The 14,235-nt window shown below is 65.7% G+C and overlaps 2 protein-coding genes across 3 annotated transcripts in view; both read right to left on the reverse strand.

Moving 5' to 3' along the window:
• Positions 1–2,184, reverse strand: part of INTS3 (integrator complex subunit 3) — a 51,049-nt gene extending 48,865 nt beyond the window's left edge. The window contains exon 1 of one of the 2 annotated variants that reach the window (XM_048929402.1): positions 1,564–2,184. In XM_048929402.1, coding sequence (XP_048785359.1) covers positions 1,564–1,665 — 102 coding nt within the window. In that variant the 5' untranslated portion in view covers positions 1,666–2,184. The remainder of the gene's footprint in view (positions 1–1,563) is intronic. The other variant, XM_048929403.1, reaches the window with a different exon arrangement.
• A 787-nt stretch (positions 2,185–2,971) lies between these two features.
• NPR1 (natriuretic peptide receptor 1) lies at positions 2,972–13,818 on the reverse strand. Its single transcript, XM_048929421.1, is given in 25 exon segments — positions 2,972–3,279; positions 3,864–3,955; positions 4,027–4,133; positions 6,096–6,262; positions 6,364–6,556; positions 6,861–7,007; positions 7,083–7,251; positions 8,187–8,342; positions 8,418–8,577; positions 8,677–8,748; positions 8,876–8,980; positions 9,050–9,127; positions 9,199–9,273; positions 9,377–9,497; positions 9,571–9,655; positions 9,730–9,784; positions 9,786–9,866; positions 9,955–10,005; positions 10,007–10,047; positions 10,171–10,182; positions 10,959–11,052; positions 11,054–11,083; positions 11,776–11,889; positions 12,189–12,391; positions 13,111–13,818. Coding segments are annotated over 25 exon segments (3,153 nt in total). The 5' UTR covers positions 13,793–13,818; the 3' UTR covers positions 2,972–3,216.
• Positions 13,819–14,235: the final 417 nt, after the last annotated feature.

Genomic DNA, 14,235 nt, shown 5'->3' on the forward strand with positions numbered 1-14,235 from the left:
GCTGCTTGGGGACTCCTGTGCACATCCAAGGGGCTGCGGGGAAGAGTTGGTTCAGAAAAGGCTCAGCAGTTGTTGGAGGTGATGTGAAGAAAGATGCAGCGGTCAGCAGCGCAGAGATAACGCCTCTGTCACACAGGTTTGGTTGGAGGCCCAGCTACGGCATTATGAAAGAGCAACAGGGCAGCCATGAAAATCCCCACTGCAGAGCCGAGGAATTGTTTGAAAGGGAGAAGAGCAGAACAAAATCCAACGGCTGAGAGACAAAGCCAGGAAAACCCCAGCACAAAGGAAGACAACTTGTGGGCACGGAACGCAGCCGGGAGCCACCAGAAGAGCTTTGAAGAGGTTCAGCATCAATTCGTGCCTTTGATCCCAGGGCCGACGGGGCAGAGCTCACAGATAAGCAGATGAACCAGCTTGCTGCTGCTGGGCACGCAAGAAAAACTGAGTTTCCAACCTCTGAGCAACCATAACAGCTCACAGTGCAGCATCAAAACCCACAGCAGAGCAAGAGGGCCGTCCTGGTGTCAGCATAAGCCCCAAATTGCTCCGAGCCACCCGTTCACCTCCATCACACCGCCGTGCCGTCAGCTGCAGCTGCTGCTGGAGGGGAAGGGAAGGCAGCAGCTTCCATCTGAACTTTGCAGGCCGAGGACTCAACGCACGAGGAGCACGCGGGGGTTTTCCTGCACGTTGAGCTCTTTGCATGAGAAACAAACTCGTGCTGGTAAATCCAACGGCGCTGCCACGCTTGGGAGTAGTACTGATAGCTGAGCTTGTGTTATCAACCCAGGCTTGCTTCCAGCAGCGAAGGAAGGATGGAGGAGCAGCTGCTGGGAGGCCTCTCATGGTCACCTCTCCAACCTGGGCCCTGCCTGCGTGGTGGAGCCGATGCTGGCGGTGCCCCAGATCCCAGCAGATCCATGCCAGGCAGGCAGAGCTGCGCGGGGCCGACCTGGGAACGGCTCAAGCAGAGCTGGATGGGACCCAAAGCACACACAGGGACTGCTGGGTGCTCCGAAGGAACATAAATACACTCCGACTCCAGACCTCGAGACCCAGCCGTTCCAGTTACCTCCCTGTTTTTCTCCTATAGCTGAAATCCTGCGCGATGTTTTCTCTGCCTCACGAGCCATAAGTACACGTTTCCATCCCACAATAAATAATCCTTCTCTCCCATAAGCACAGCCATCGGGGGGGGGGGGGGGGGGAAACAGAACCCCAGCCCGGGTTGGAGGCTTCACAGCCGCTCACCCTGCGAGCCAGACGTGCTCCAGTACTGCAGAAGGGCTGAGGAGATGCAGCACTCGCAGCCCTGAGCCCAGCTCCCTTCCCCACCTCCTGGGCACAGCCGACAGCCCCCGGTGCTCCTGGGGAGCCCCAAACCCTCCCTACCTGGGGGAACCTCTCAGCTGATGCTGTGGGAAGAAAAGCCCAACGTGTGGCCTAGCTCTGGTTCAGCTCCCCGTCACCCCACCCCTGAGGGATGGGTGCAGCACCCATTCCCCCTGCCCACCTCACAGCCCCCCGCTTTCCCCCCCCACCCCCCCTTTTCACACCTACCTCCTCCAACTCATCCTTGGCATCCAGAAGGGTGGAGAGCAGCAACTTGCCTCCTCCTCCTCCTCCTCCTGCCGCTCCCCCCTTCCCCTTCTGCATCTCCATTGCTGCTGGGGGGAGCCCCTACCCGAAGCGGGGGGAAGGGAGGGGGGGCTCCTCTCAGGTCAAGCCCCCCCTCTACGTCCCCACTTTAGTCCCGGCTGCCCCCCCCAGTCCTTCCCGGCTGGAGGATGGGGGGGCTCTACGGGCACCCCCCGGTACCCCCGCAGCACTCCGCGCTCCGGCAGTGGGGATGTGCGGGGGTCACCAGGCCCGTGAGTGAGGCGGGGAACACGGGGGAGAGGGGTGGGGATGGGGGGGGCTGCTCTTCGACCACGCTTGGCCCCCCCCTGCCGCCGTGCTGGGCTATGGGGGCCTGTGGGGCAGAGAGCCCCGGGGGTACGGGGAGGCACCGGGGCTGACAGCTGCCCCGGAGGACGGGGCGAGCGCTGCGGCTGCCGCCGGGCCGAACCGAGCCTGAAGCGGTGACAGCGGGGGGGGGTTTCGGTGCCGGGGGAGGGGAGCGGCGGCTGCGCGCCCCCCGCCCAGCGCCGCCGGCCGGAAGTCACTAGGAAAGGGACGGGAGGCCCTGGGCGGAAGAGGAAGCGCACGCCGCCGGAAGCTGCCGCCCCTCCTTCACATTAGCCAATGGAAGAGGAGAGATGGTTTTGAGTGACAGGGCGTGGAGGGGCGGGTCGAGCCGCGCTGGTAGACCAATGAGAAAAGTGGAGGCGGGGTCTGGGCGCGGGATGACCACGCCCCCTTCGGCGGGACCGGGACACGCGGGGCTCCGGGGATGGGATGGGATGGGATGGGATGGGATGGGATGGGATGGGATGGGATGGGATGGGATGGAGATGGGATGGGGGGGATGGGATGGGATGGGATGGGATGGAGATGGGGTGGGATGGGGATGGGGTGGGGATGGGATGGGATGGGATGGGATGGGATGGGATGGGATGGGATGGGATGGGATGGGATGGGATGGATGGGATGGGGGGCACCGGGACCCCCGGGACGGCGCGGACCCCAAATACCTCCGGAGCGGGCACAGCCGAGCCCCCCGACCCATCTCCGTGGTCATGAGCTGCCAGACCCCCTGACCCCCATAGGTGTCCCCATGTGGAACGCCTCCCCCCCCTACGACCCCCACCTCATATCGTCCGCCCCATTTCTCTCTTCTCCATTCCCCTGACCCCCCTCCCCTACGTCTGTGTTCCCCGCAGTGAGGTGCGGGGTCGCCGGGATCGAGGTGGGGTGAGGGGGGGGGGCATCCGATGGCTCCATGGGACCCATGACATGGGGGGGGATTCGGGGGGTAGGGGGGGGGGGGGGGGAGATACAGACACGCAATGACCGCACGGCGCCTGCTCACACACAGCTTTATTACAAAAAAAATCCATCGCTCCGGTGCCGCCGCCCTGGGGGGGAGCGGGGGGTGCAGGGGGGAACCGACTCGCACCGGGACACGGGGCCGCCCCGTCCCACTCCTCCGCTCACCATCGCGGTCGGTGCCGGGCTCAGCCCCCCCCCCCCAAACGCTCCTCCCTCCCCGGTGCGGTGGGGTTCGTCCCCCGTATGGCCCCAGCCGGGGGGCTCCGGGTATCGGGGGGGGGCTCAGCCCCGCGTGCTGCTCCCGCACTCCCCCAGCAGCCAGTAGGTCCGGACCTTGCCCTTACCCTATGGGGTGGGGGGGGGGACAGGGAGCTCCGTTACCCCAATGGGGCTGGGGGACTTCGAGGGCTCTGGACAGAGGGTGGGGGGGGGTGCCTGTGCCCCATTGGGATTGGGGTGAAAGGGGGGGGATTTAGGGGGGTACCCTATTGGGATGAGAGCGCAGTGGGTTCCCATTGGGGTCCAGGAGCACCCATGGCCCAGTGGGATTGGGGTACTGAGAATGGCCACTGTTCTGTTGGGATAAGGGTCCAAAGGGTTCCCATTGCCCCATTGGGATCAGGACCCACGGGTTCCCATTGCCCCATTGGGATCAGGACCCACGGGTTCCCATTGCCCCATTGGGATTGGGGTTAGGGTCAGGGTCCAAAGGGTTCCCATTGCCCCATTGGGATCAGGACCCACAGGTTCCCATTGCCCCATTGGGATCAGGACCCACGGGTTCCCATTGCCCCATTGGATGGAGGCATAGGGGGTGCCTGTGGCCCCACTGTGTTTGGGGTACAGAGGGAACCCATCGCCCGTTGGATGGGGCCCACGTTGGGGGTCGCTGGGACCCCGCTGGGTGGCTCGGGGCTGCGGCCGCTCACCTTCATCTCCACATCACCCCGCAGCTCCAACTCGAAGCAGCCAAACTCTTCCAGCACCGCTTTGGTCACCGCCGAGATGTGGATCTTCAAGGCTGGATGGGGACCGGCCCCATCAGCACCCATGGGTGCCCCCTCGACCCCCATCTGACCCCCACACCCTCACCTTCGCCGTTGGACTCCATGCGTGAGGCCGTGTTCACAGTGTCCCCAAAGAGGCAGTACCGGGGCATCTTCAGGCCCACCACACCGGCACACACAGGCCCTGCGTGGCCCCCCCGTGAGCCCCCAGCCCCCCACCCCCCCCCCACTCACCCACGTTGCCCAAATCTCTGCCCTTATCCCCTCTGACCCCACATGGATGCCGTGTTCCCATCCTCTCTGACCAATGTGGGTGGCCATTTCCCCAGCCCGACCCGTTGACCCGTTTGGATGCCGGGTCTCCATCCCAACCCCAGTCACCCACATGGGGTGCCATGTCCCCATCCCCACCCAAACATCCCCTATGGAAGCCACATCCCCACCCCAGTGGTCCCCATGCCCAACAGCCCCACCCCAGGGGCCCCCAGCCCAAGCCCAACGGGTCCCGGCCCAACGGCCCCAGACCCAATGATTCCCATGCCCCAGCCAAACACCCCCCATGGATGCCACATCCCCAGCCCCACCCCAAATGCCCCATCCCCACCCCTACAGCCCCGTACAGATGCCACATCCCCATGCGCCACCCCAATGGCCCCATCCCCATCCCCAGTGGGCCCCAGCCCAACATCCCAATGCCCAACATGCCCCTGCCCAATGGGCCCCATGCCCAATGGTACCATGCCCAACATGCCCCGACAGAGGCCACAGCCCCAGCCCCATCCCTACAGCCCCAGCCCAATGGCCCCATGGCCCATCCCAACATGCCCAAGCCCTACGGCCCCATCCCTATCAGCTCCAGCCCCACTGCAACACTCCCGTACAGATGCCACATCCCCTGCCCAGGGGCCCCAGCCCAACGGCCCCATGCTCCATCCCAACGCCCCATCGGCCAACATCCTCATCCTAATGTCCCCTGCCCCAGCCCAACATCCCCAGCCCTACAGCCCCTTCCCCGCCCCAACATCCCCGACAGATGCCACAGCCCCTCCCCATGCCCCATGCCCAATGGCCCCAGCCCAACATTCCCAGCCGCAGACGTCCTCATGCCCAGACATCTCCCATCCGCACATCCTCCACTGCAACACGCCCGTATAAATGCCACAGCCCCATGCCGTAACAGCCCCAGCCCAACATCGCCAGCCCCACTGCAACACTCCCGTCAGATGCCTCAGCCCCCAGCGCAACGGCCCCAGCGCCAGCCCAACGTCCCCACCTCCCATCAGCCCAATGCCCAAGATGCCCCATCCCAATGTTCCCCTGCCCCATCCCAACATCCCCAGCCCTCAACATCGCCTATCTCCTCCCATCATGCCCCTACAAATGCCACAGCCCATGCCCCATCCCAACGGCCCCATCCCAAAATGCCCCAGCCCAATGGCCCCAGCTCCAGCCCATACGGCCCCATCCCAACGTCCGCATCCTAGGGTCCCCATCCCATCCCAACATCCCCATGCCCCGCCCCAACACCCCCCTACAGATGCCACATCCCCATCCCCATCCCAGACATCCCAATCCCAACATTCCCAGCCCAATGGCCCCTTGCCAATGGCCTCATCCCCAGCCCAACATCGTCCAGCACCTCTGCACTACTGCCCTACAATGGCTCAGCCCATGCCCAACAGCCCCAGCCCCCATCCAACGGCCCCACCCCCAACATCCCATAGCCCAACATCCCCATGCCCAACATCGACAGCCCATGGTCCCCAGCCCAACGTCCGCATCCTAATGTCCCCAGTCCCATCCCAACATCCCAATCCCAACATCCCCATCCCAACATCCCCATCCCAATGTTCCCATCCCAATGTCCCCAACTCCATCCCAACGTCCCCATCCCAACGTCCCCATCCCAACGTCCCCATCCCAATGTCCCCATCCCCATCCCAACGTCCCCATCCCAACATCCCCATCCCAATGTCCCCATCCCAATGTCCCCATCCCCATCCCAACGTCCCCATCCCAACGTCCTCATCCTAATGTCCCCATCCCCATCCCAACATCCCCATCCCCTCCCCAACTTCCTCTACAGATGCCACATCCCCACCCCACCCCAACGCCCCCTACGGTCACCACATCCGCCCCGCTGACCCGTGTGGGATGCCGATGCGCAGCCGGAGCTGCTGCTGCGGCCGATGGCGGATGCGGAAGGACCGGACGGCATCCAGCAACGCCAGCGCCATGCGAGCCACCTCGCGCGCGTGCAGCTTCCCATTGCGCACCGGCAGCCCCGACACCACCATGTAAGCGTCCCCGATGGTCTCCACCTGGAGGGACATCGCCGGCGGGATGCGACGCGAGGTCACCACCATCCCACGGCAGGGGGGACGACGACAACGACGACGACGACGAGACCCCTCGTCCCCACCTTGTAGACGTCGAAGTTGTCGATGATGGCGTCGAAGCAGGTGTAGAGGTCGTTGAGCAGCGTCACCACCTGCATCGGGGTGCTCTCGGCCGACAGCGCCGTGAAGCCCACGATGTCGCTGAAGTAGATGGTGACGCTGTCGAACGCCTCCGCCTGCACCGTCTCCCCGCGCTTCAGCTGCTCCGCCACCGAGCTGGGGACGCGGGGAGGTGGGTGAGGGGGGACGCGACCCCCCCCCTCTCGATGCCCCCGACCCCACATCACGCTGTGCTCGCCGTCGCTGGGAGACCCAGCGTTGGGTCAGGCGTCCTTTGGGCGCCCCAACCTGTAGGGGGATCCTTGGGATTCGCAGTCCCTCTGATCACCCCACCTCCATCGGGGGGTTCCCTGGGTCTCCCAGCTCCTCTGAGCAGCTCCGGCTGTGCAGAGCACACCCAGCAGGGGGGAGGAAGGGGATGCTGGCTTTGGGGTGGGGGTTATGGGGGTTGGGGGCTCACTGGGGCAGGATTTGGTAGAGCAGAGCCTCAGCCTTGCGCTTCTCCTCCAGGTAGGCCTGGGTGCGCTCCTCCACCAGCTCCTCCAGGTTGTTGGCGTACTGCTCCATGCGCGACAGCAGGTTGTCCAGGATGTTGCTGCTGCTCTCCCTGCAGCACGGGGGTCAGTGGTTGAGTGGGGATGTTTGGGGGCTCCTCCTGTGGGGCGGTGGGAGGTGGAGGCACCTGTTGAACTTGCGGAGCTGGACCTTGATCTGGTTGAAGTCGGGGCGCTCCAGGACGTCCTCGGCCCAGCAGTGCTGCATGAGCTGGCCCAGCTCCTCCATGTGGCACCCCACGTTGGCGGAGGGGCGGAAGCTGGGGCGCTCGCCACTCTTCACCCGCTCGATGATCTCTGCAGGGTTGAGCACCCATCAATAACCCCGAAAACTTGTTGGGTCCAACAGCCTGACAAGTCCAAGAACCCAACAGCGGCTCCAACCGTAAACCCCAACAGCAGATCTGTGAACCCAACAGTGCATCCAAGAACCCAACACCCCCTCCAAGAACCCAACACCCCCTCCAAGAACCCAACAGCCCTTCCAAGAACCCAACAGCTCCTCCAAAAACCCAACAATAGGTTTAAGAACCCAACAGCCCATCCAAGAACCCAACAGCCCTTCCAAGAACCCAGTAGCCAATCCATGAGCCCAACAGTGAGTCCAAGAACCCAACAGCCCCTCCAAGAACACAACAATAGGTTTAAGAATCCAAGAGTGCATCCAAGAACCCAACAATAGGTTTAAGAGCCCAACAGCCCTTCCAAGAACCCAACAGCTCTTCCAAAAACCCAACAATAGGTTTAAGAGCCCAACAGCCCTTCCAAGAACCCAACAGCCCTTCCATGAACCCAGTAGCCAATCCATGAGCCCAACAGTGAGTCCAAGAACCCAACAGCCCCTCCAAGAACACAACAATAGGTTTAAGAACCCAACAGCCCTTCCAAAAACCCAACAGTAGGCTTAAGAACCCAACAGCTCTTCCAAGAACCCAAGAGCCCCTCCAAGAACACAACAGCCCCTCCAAGAACCCAACAGCCCCTCCAAGAACCCAACAGCCCATCCAAGAACCCAACAGCCCTTCCAAGAACCCAAGAGCCCATCTAAAAACCCAAAGCCCCTCCAAGAACCCAACAGCCCTTCCAAAAACCCAACAACCCATCCAAGAACCCAAAGCCCCTCCAAGAACCCAACAGCCCATCCAAGAACCCGAAGCCCCTCCAAGAACCCACCTCTGGGTCAAAGCCCCCAGCCCGTCACGTCGCAGCCGATGCGCCCCCCTCCCTCTCACCTTTGGGGCTCAGATCCATTCCCTCCACGTAGAAGACGCCGTTGCGCAGCGCGATCTCTTGCAGGATGATGCCGAAGCTGTACACATCACCCTTCTGCGTGCCGCGGGCCGGCGGCGCCTCCATGCGCAGCAGCTCCGGCGCCGTCCACAGCTTCTCTGCGGCACCAGGACGGGGTCAGCCAGGCAGGGATGTCGGGGACGGAGTGCGGGGCTCAGCGGGACGGGGCTCACTGGCAAAGAGCGCGTGGGAATCGTCGCCGTCTGGGGCCACGCGGAAGCTCTCCAGCCCGTAGTCGGTGATCTTCAGCACGAAGCGGCTGTCCACCACGCAGTTGGAGGACTTGAGGTTGCCGTGGGACGTGATGACGCCGTTGTGCAGGAACTGCATCCCCTGGTAGGGCGGGAGAGGGGAGGGGGGGGTTGGACACGGTGTCGTCGTCCCCCCCTTCCCAAATGGGAATGGGGCTCCCTGCTGGAAGCGGCTCGTTACCTTAACGATGTCAAGAGTGAGGGAGTAGCGGAACATCCAGTCCAGAGTGATGCTCTCGTTCTCCAGGATGTCCTGGGGATGCAGGGAGGGCACAGCGCTGTCCCCAAACCCCAGGTGGCACCAGGGGCCACCAAGCCCCCAATATGGGGTGGGCTGTGCGCAATGGGTCCCCCCTGGGGGCGCAGGGACCCCCCGGCACCTGCAGGCTCCCACGCGGGCAGTATTCAGTCAGGATGCAGATGTTTGGGGGATCGGTGCAGGCGCCGATGAAGCGCGTCAGGTGTTCGTTTTGGACGTCTCGCATCTGAGGGGCGGTGAAGCGTGGGGTTCTGCCCCACTGCAGGGACCCCCAGCCCTCCCCAGCCCCACTTACGTGCTTCAGCTCAAACAGGACCTTGCGCGTCAGCTCGATCCGCTTGCGGTTCAGGTGCTTGACGGCCACCAGGTTGCCCTGGGGGGACAGGTGGGGTGGTGGGCGCCCATTGGGGTGGGGGTCCCCGGCCCACTCCCGTGTCCCCATACCTTGTAATACGCCGTCTTGGCGTAGACCTGGAACTGCCCCTCTGCCGTCATCAGCGAGCCGTAGTTGGAGCCCCTCTATGGGGGGGAAGGACATGGGATGAGCTCAACCCACCCCATCCCCATCCCACCCCATCCCACCCCCCACCCCAGGGGATGTGGGGCTGCAGCAGACGCCCACCAGGGACAGGGTGAGCTTGCTGCCGGCGCTGCGCAGGTGCTTCTCCATGCTGCTCATCTGCAGGTCCTCCCAGCGCACGCGCCACAACTCGGCCGCCAGCTCCTTCTCCAGCTGCAGCTTCCTGCACCCAACCGTGGGGTGAGACCCCCCCAAGGGTCCCCCCCTCGCCCCCCTGCCCCCTCCCCACGTCCCACCTGTAGATGAAGAAGGAGATGATGGTGATGGCCAGCAGGACGAGGCTGAGCGCCAGCGACAGCACCTCCAACGTGCTCAGGTTGGCTGGAGGGTGAGAGGGGGGTGGTGAGGGGCTGTGGGCCCCCCCGGATCGTATCCTCACCCCATCCACCGCTCACCTTTCCGGCACTGTGGGTCACTGTGGTCAAAACCACAGGGGGGGACGTCGGAGGGGGACGGCGTTCCCTGGCCAATGGATGTCGCGTCCCGGTACCATATGGAGCTCCTTGGTGGTGCCGTTGTAGTTGGCCACGATCTGGGTGGGATGGAAGATGGGGGGAAAGGGGGGGTTCAGAACATCCCCGTGGGGCTGTGGGGTTTCCCCATCCCAGTGCAGCTCCCACCTGGAAGTCCCCGCTCGTGGGGTCCATGTCCCATAGCGTGTAGTCGCTCTCCCCGGTCCCCGTTCTCATCGATCCTCAGGAACCCGGTGACGCCTGGGGATGAATGAGGGGCTCGAGGGGGGGCCAGGGACCCCAGAATGGGGAGGAGTGTGCTGGTGGGGGCAGCGGCTCTGTTGCCCTGTGGGGGCTGCACAGCCTCGTCCTGCTTCGTCTGACCCCAAAACAGCCAACTGGGAGTGGGGCTGTGGGGTGGCAGTAAGTCCTGTGGGATGGGGAGGGGAGGGGATGGGGATGGGGATGGGATGGGGTGGGATGGGATGGGATGGGATGGGATGGGATGGGATGGGATGGGATGGGATGGGATGGGGGGTGGGGATGGGATGGGATGGGATGGGATGGGATGGGGTGGGATGGGGATGGGATGGGATGGGGATGGGATGGGTATGGGGATGGGATGGGATGGGATGGGGATGGACTGGGATGGGGCATGGGCTGGGATGAGGATGCGGATGGGCTGGGGAAGGGGCATGGGCTGGGCTGGGCTGGGCTGGGATGGGCTGGGCATGGGCATGGGGCTGGGGCAGGGCTGGGGCATGGGCTGGGGCATGGGGCTGGGGCATGGGGCTGGGGCTGGGCTGGGATGGGCTGGGCATGGGATGGGATGGGGCATGGGCAGGGATGGGGCATGGGCAGGGCATGGGATGGGCTGGGCAGGGCTGGGCATGGGCAGGGATGGTGATGGCCATGGGCTGGGCTTGGGCTGGCGAGGGGCTGGGGCTGGGGCATGGGCATGGGGATGGGGCATGGGATGGGATGGGCATGGGCAGGGCAGGGTGGGGATGGGGCTGGGCATGGGCTGGGCTGGGGCCTGGGCATGGGCTGGGCTGGGCTGGGGCAGGGCTGGGCATGGGCATGGGCATGGGCTGGGGCATGGGGCATGGGGCATGGGCATGGGGCATGGCATGGGCAGGGGTGGGGGTGGACCCCCCCCCATCGAAGGTGCGGATTCCCCATCTGCTGGGTGCAGGCGGAGGCGTTGGTGACCGCGCCGCCGCGCTGCAGGGTCTCATTGACGGCGTGAGCGTAGAGCCAAACCCCCGTCGTGGAAGGCGGCCGCGATGACGTTCATCTGAGGGCACAGAGCGGGGTGGGAACGGCGTCCCCTCATCCCCAAGAGCCCCACATCTCCGTGTGCCACCACCCCCCAGCAGCCTGGCTCTGTCCTGCATCCCATCCCAGCAGCCCCAGCTCCATCCCGTGTCCCCACATCCCAATGTCCCCAGCTCCATCCCATATCATCAGCATCCCTCACCCCAATGTCTCCAGCTCTATCCCATGTCCCCTCATCCCAATATTCCCATCTCTACCTCCTGTCCTCAGTGTCCCCAGCTCCATCCTGTGTCCCCTCATCCCAATGTCCCTCCTCCACCCCATGTCCTCAGCATCCCCATCCCACGTCCCCTCACCCCAATGTCTCCAGCTCCATCCCATGTCCCCTCATCCCAATATTCCCATTTCTACCTCCCGTCCTCAGTGTCCCCAGCTCCATCCCATGTCCCCTCACCCCGATGTCTCCAGCTCCATCCCATATCATCAGCATCCCTCACCCCAATGTCCCCAGCTCTATCCCATGTCCCCTCATCCCAATATTCCCATCTCTACCTCCTGTCCTCAGTGTCCCCAGCTCCATCCTGTGTCCCCACATCCCAACGTCCCCACTTCCACCCCATGTCCTCAGCGTCCCCATCCCCATCCCACGTCCCCTCACCCCAATGTCCCCACCTCCACCCCGTGTCCCCGCCCCCCGTCCCCGCTCCTCACCAGTCCGTCCCTCATGGTGAAGTTGAAGTGGGTCAGCGCCTCCTCCTTCAGCCGCGCCACGAAGGGTCGGTACTCGGGGTTCTCGGGCTCTTTGTAGGTGATGATGGTGACGGCCTGGAGGGGGGGGAGGACGACGGGACACGGGGGGGGCTGGCAGCGGGTACGGCCCGCGGAGGGTCCCCGAGCCCCGGGCAGGGCTGGCTTTGTGCCGCCCTTATTAATAGCAGCAGGCACCGCTGGGACCTGGGGAAATGAATGTCGCTTCCTTCCTCCAACAGAGCTGCCAGCAGTGAGCAGGGGGTGGGCAGGGGAGGGCCGGGGGGGGGGGGGAGGATTTACACGTGGGTGCGCGCCCGGGGCCGCTTCACCCTTGGGGGCGAGCCGAGATTTGGGGATGGGGCTCCGCCGCCCACCTGGAAGGCCTCCCGGGCGCTGTCATCGTGGCGGTCCCCTCGCTTCCAGGGCCGTTGGGGGTCGGGGAATCGCCCCCCCCCCTGCAGGCTGGCCCCGAAGATGTCGATGTAAAAGAAGGCGAAATCTCCTCGCGTCAGCCCCTCTCGCCACGCCTGCAGCATCAGCTCCCTCAACGTGTCCGGAGCGCAGCACACGTACACCACTGCGGGGCGGTGGGTCACGGCGCGGCCACCCCCGGAGTGCGAGCCCAATGGGGGCGGTGAAACCCCCCCCTCCCGACCCCCCTCCCCACATTACCAGTAACGGGAAAACCTCATAACCCCCTTTACAAACTCGCGGCGCTGCGCCCCGCCCGATGTGCGCTACGCCCCGGTGGGTACCGGAGGGGGACACCGAGGGGTCGCTGCCCCGCTGCCCGCCCCCCCCCCTCGGGGGGCCCGGCCCGACGTTTCCTGTTTTCCCGACACCGTTTCCTCCTCCCGGATCGGCGCCCGCGATCCCGACGGTGCCCCCCCCCCCCCCCGGGTCCACCGGGTGCGGACGGGCAGCACCGCAGCCCCGATGCCGCCGTTCCGGGGGTGGGGAAGGTGGGGTGGGGGGCATTCGGACGGCTCCGGTCTGCGGGGTCGCGCGGGGGTCCTACGCGTGCCGGACCGTCCCCAGCGCTGTGCGGGGCGCGCATACGGGCGTGCAGCCGTGCGGATCGGATCGGTGCGCACCTGTTTGCAGCTCTGCACGGCCTGAGCCCCGCACTGAGCCCCGCACATCGGCTCTCACCCACACACACCTGTGCGCTCCGGCTCTCCCCTTCGGGCGGCCGCACCGCCCCGCGCACCGCCCCGCGCACCCCCGGCTGGGAGCACCGCACCGCCGCGAAGCTCCGCGCCCCCGCCGCACCGCCCCGCAGCGCCCCGCACTCACCGCGCCCTTTCTGCCGGATCTCTTGGATGATGAAGGAGTAATTCCCGCGGTGGCGGAACACCACGTCGAGGACCGTCATGTTGCGCAGCGTCGGCAGCTGCACGTAGAGCCCTTCGGCCGCGAAGAAGCACGGCCGGTCGTCCACCCTCTCGTCCCAGTAGACGAGCAGCGCCCGCCGCGCCCACCCGTAGCGCCGGTGCAGCCGCACTCCCAGCTCGCCCAGTTTGCGGTGGCTCGGCCCCACGCGCGTCGTCAGCGCGAACTGCTCGCGTTTGTCGTCGAAGCCGTGCGCCTCGGCCCCCGCCGTCACCAGCGGCAGCCCCCAATGGCTCGTGAAACGCGCGACCGGCGCGGCCGCGTACACGCAGCCCGGCCCCACGAAGGCTGCGGGGTGGTGGGCGAGCCGCAGATCCACGGCGGCGAGCGGCGCTGCCATCTCGGAGCACAAACCGTGCCGGTCCTCGCTGCTGCCGAACACCCAGCGCAGCGCGTGGCCGGGCAGGAGATCCCCACGCGCGTTCACGGCGGCGGCCGCCAGGCGCACGGCGGGTCCCACGCGCGGCCAAGCCCACGGGTAGGAGAGATTCCGCTCGGGCAGCACCACCGCCAGCGTCAGCGCGGCCCCGCGGGCTCCGCACAGCGCCCCGCACAGCAGCAGCGCCCCGCACAGCACCGCCGGCATCGCCGCGAGTGGCCCCGTCCCCGCGCCCGGCCGTCCCCGCGCCCGGCCCGTCCTTCCCCGGCCGCGACGGAGGGCTGCGCCCATTGCCGCCTTAACCCCTTCGTGCCCGCCCGCCGCCAACCCCGCCCCACGCGTGTCCGTGTGTGCGCGCGCCCACGGGGCGGGGGGGATCCCGCGTGGGGCGGCGCGGTTGGGACCCGCGTGGGGCTGAGAACCGACGGAGCCCGCGCTGGGATCGCCCCGCGCCGCCCCCTCCCGACCCGCCGGAGCGGTGACCCCACGCGAGGCGCCCACCGCCGGTCCGCCCCGCGATGGAGTCGGAGCCGCCCGCGGAGCGGCACTGCGCAGCGCTGGATGCGACGGCGGTAATTAAATTACTTAATTAAAGCCTTAATGAAAAAAAACACAGAAGGCGAGAGGGAAAAGATTGCTGCTAGCAGAGG

This window comes from Lagopus muta, chromosome 29, assembly GCF_023343835.1.
Source record: "Lagopus muta isolate bLagMut1 chromosome 29, bLagMut1 primary, whole genome shotgun sequence".
Taxonomy (NCBI): domain Eukaryota; kingdom Metazoa; phylum Chordata; class Aves; order Galliformes; family Phasianidae; genus Lagopus; species Lagopus muta.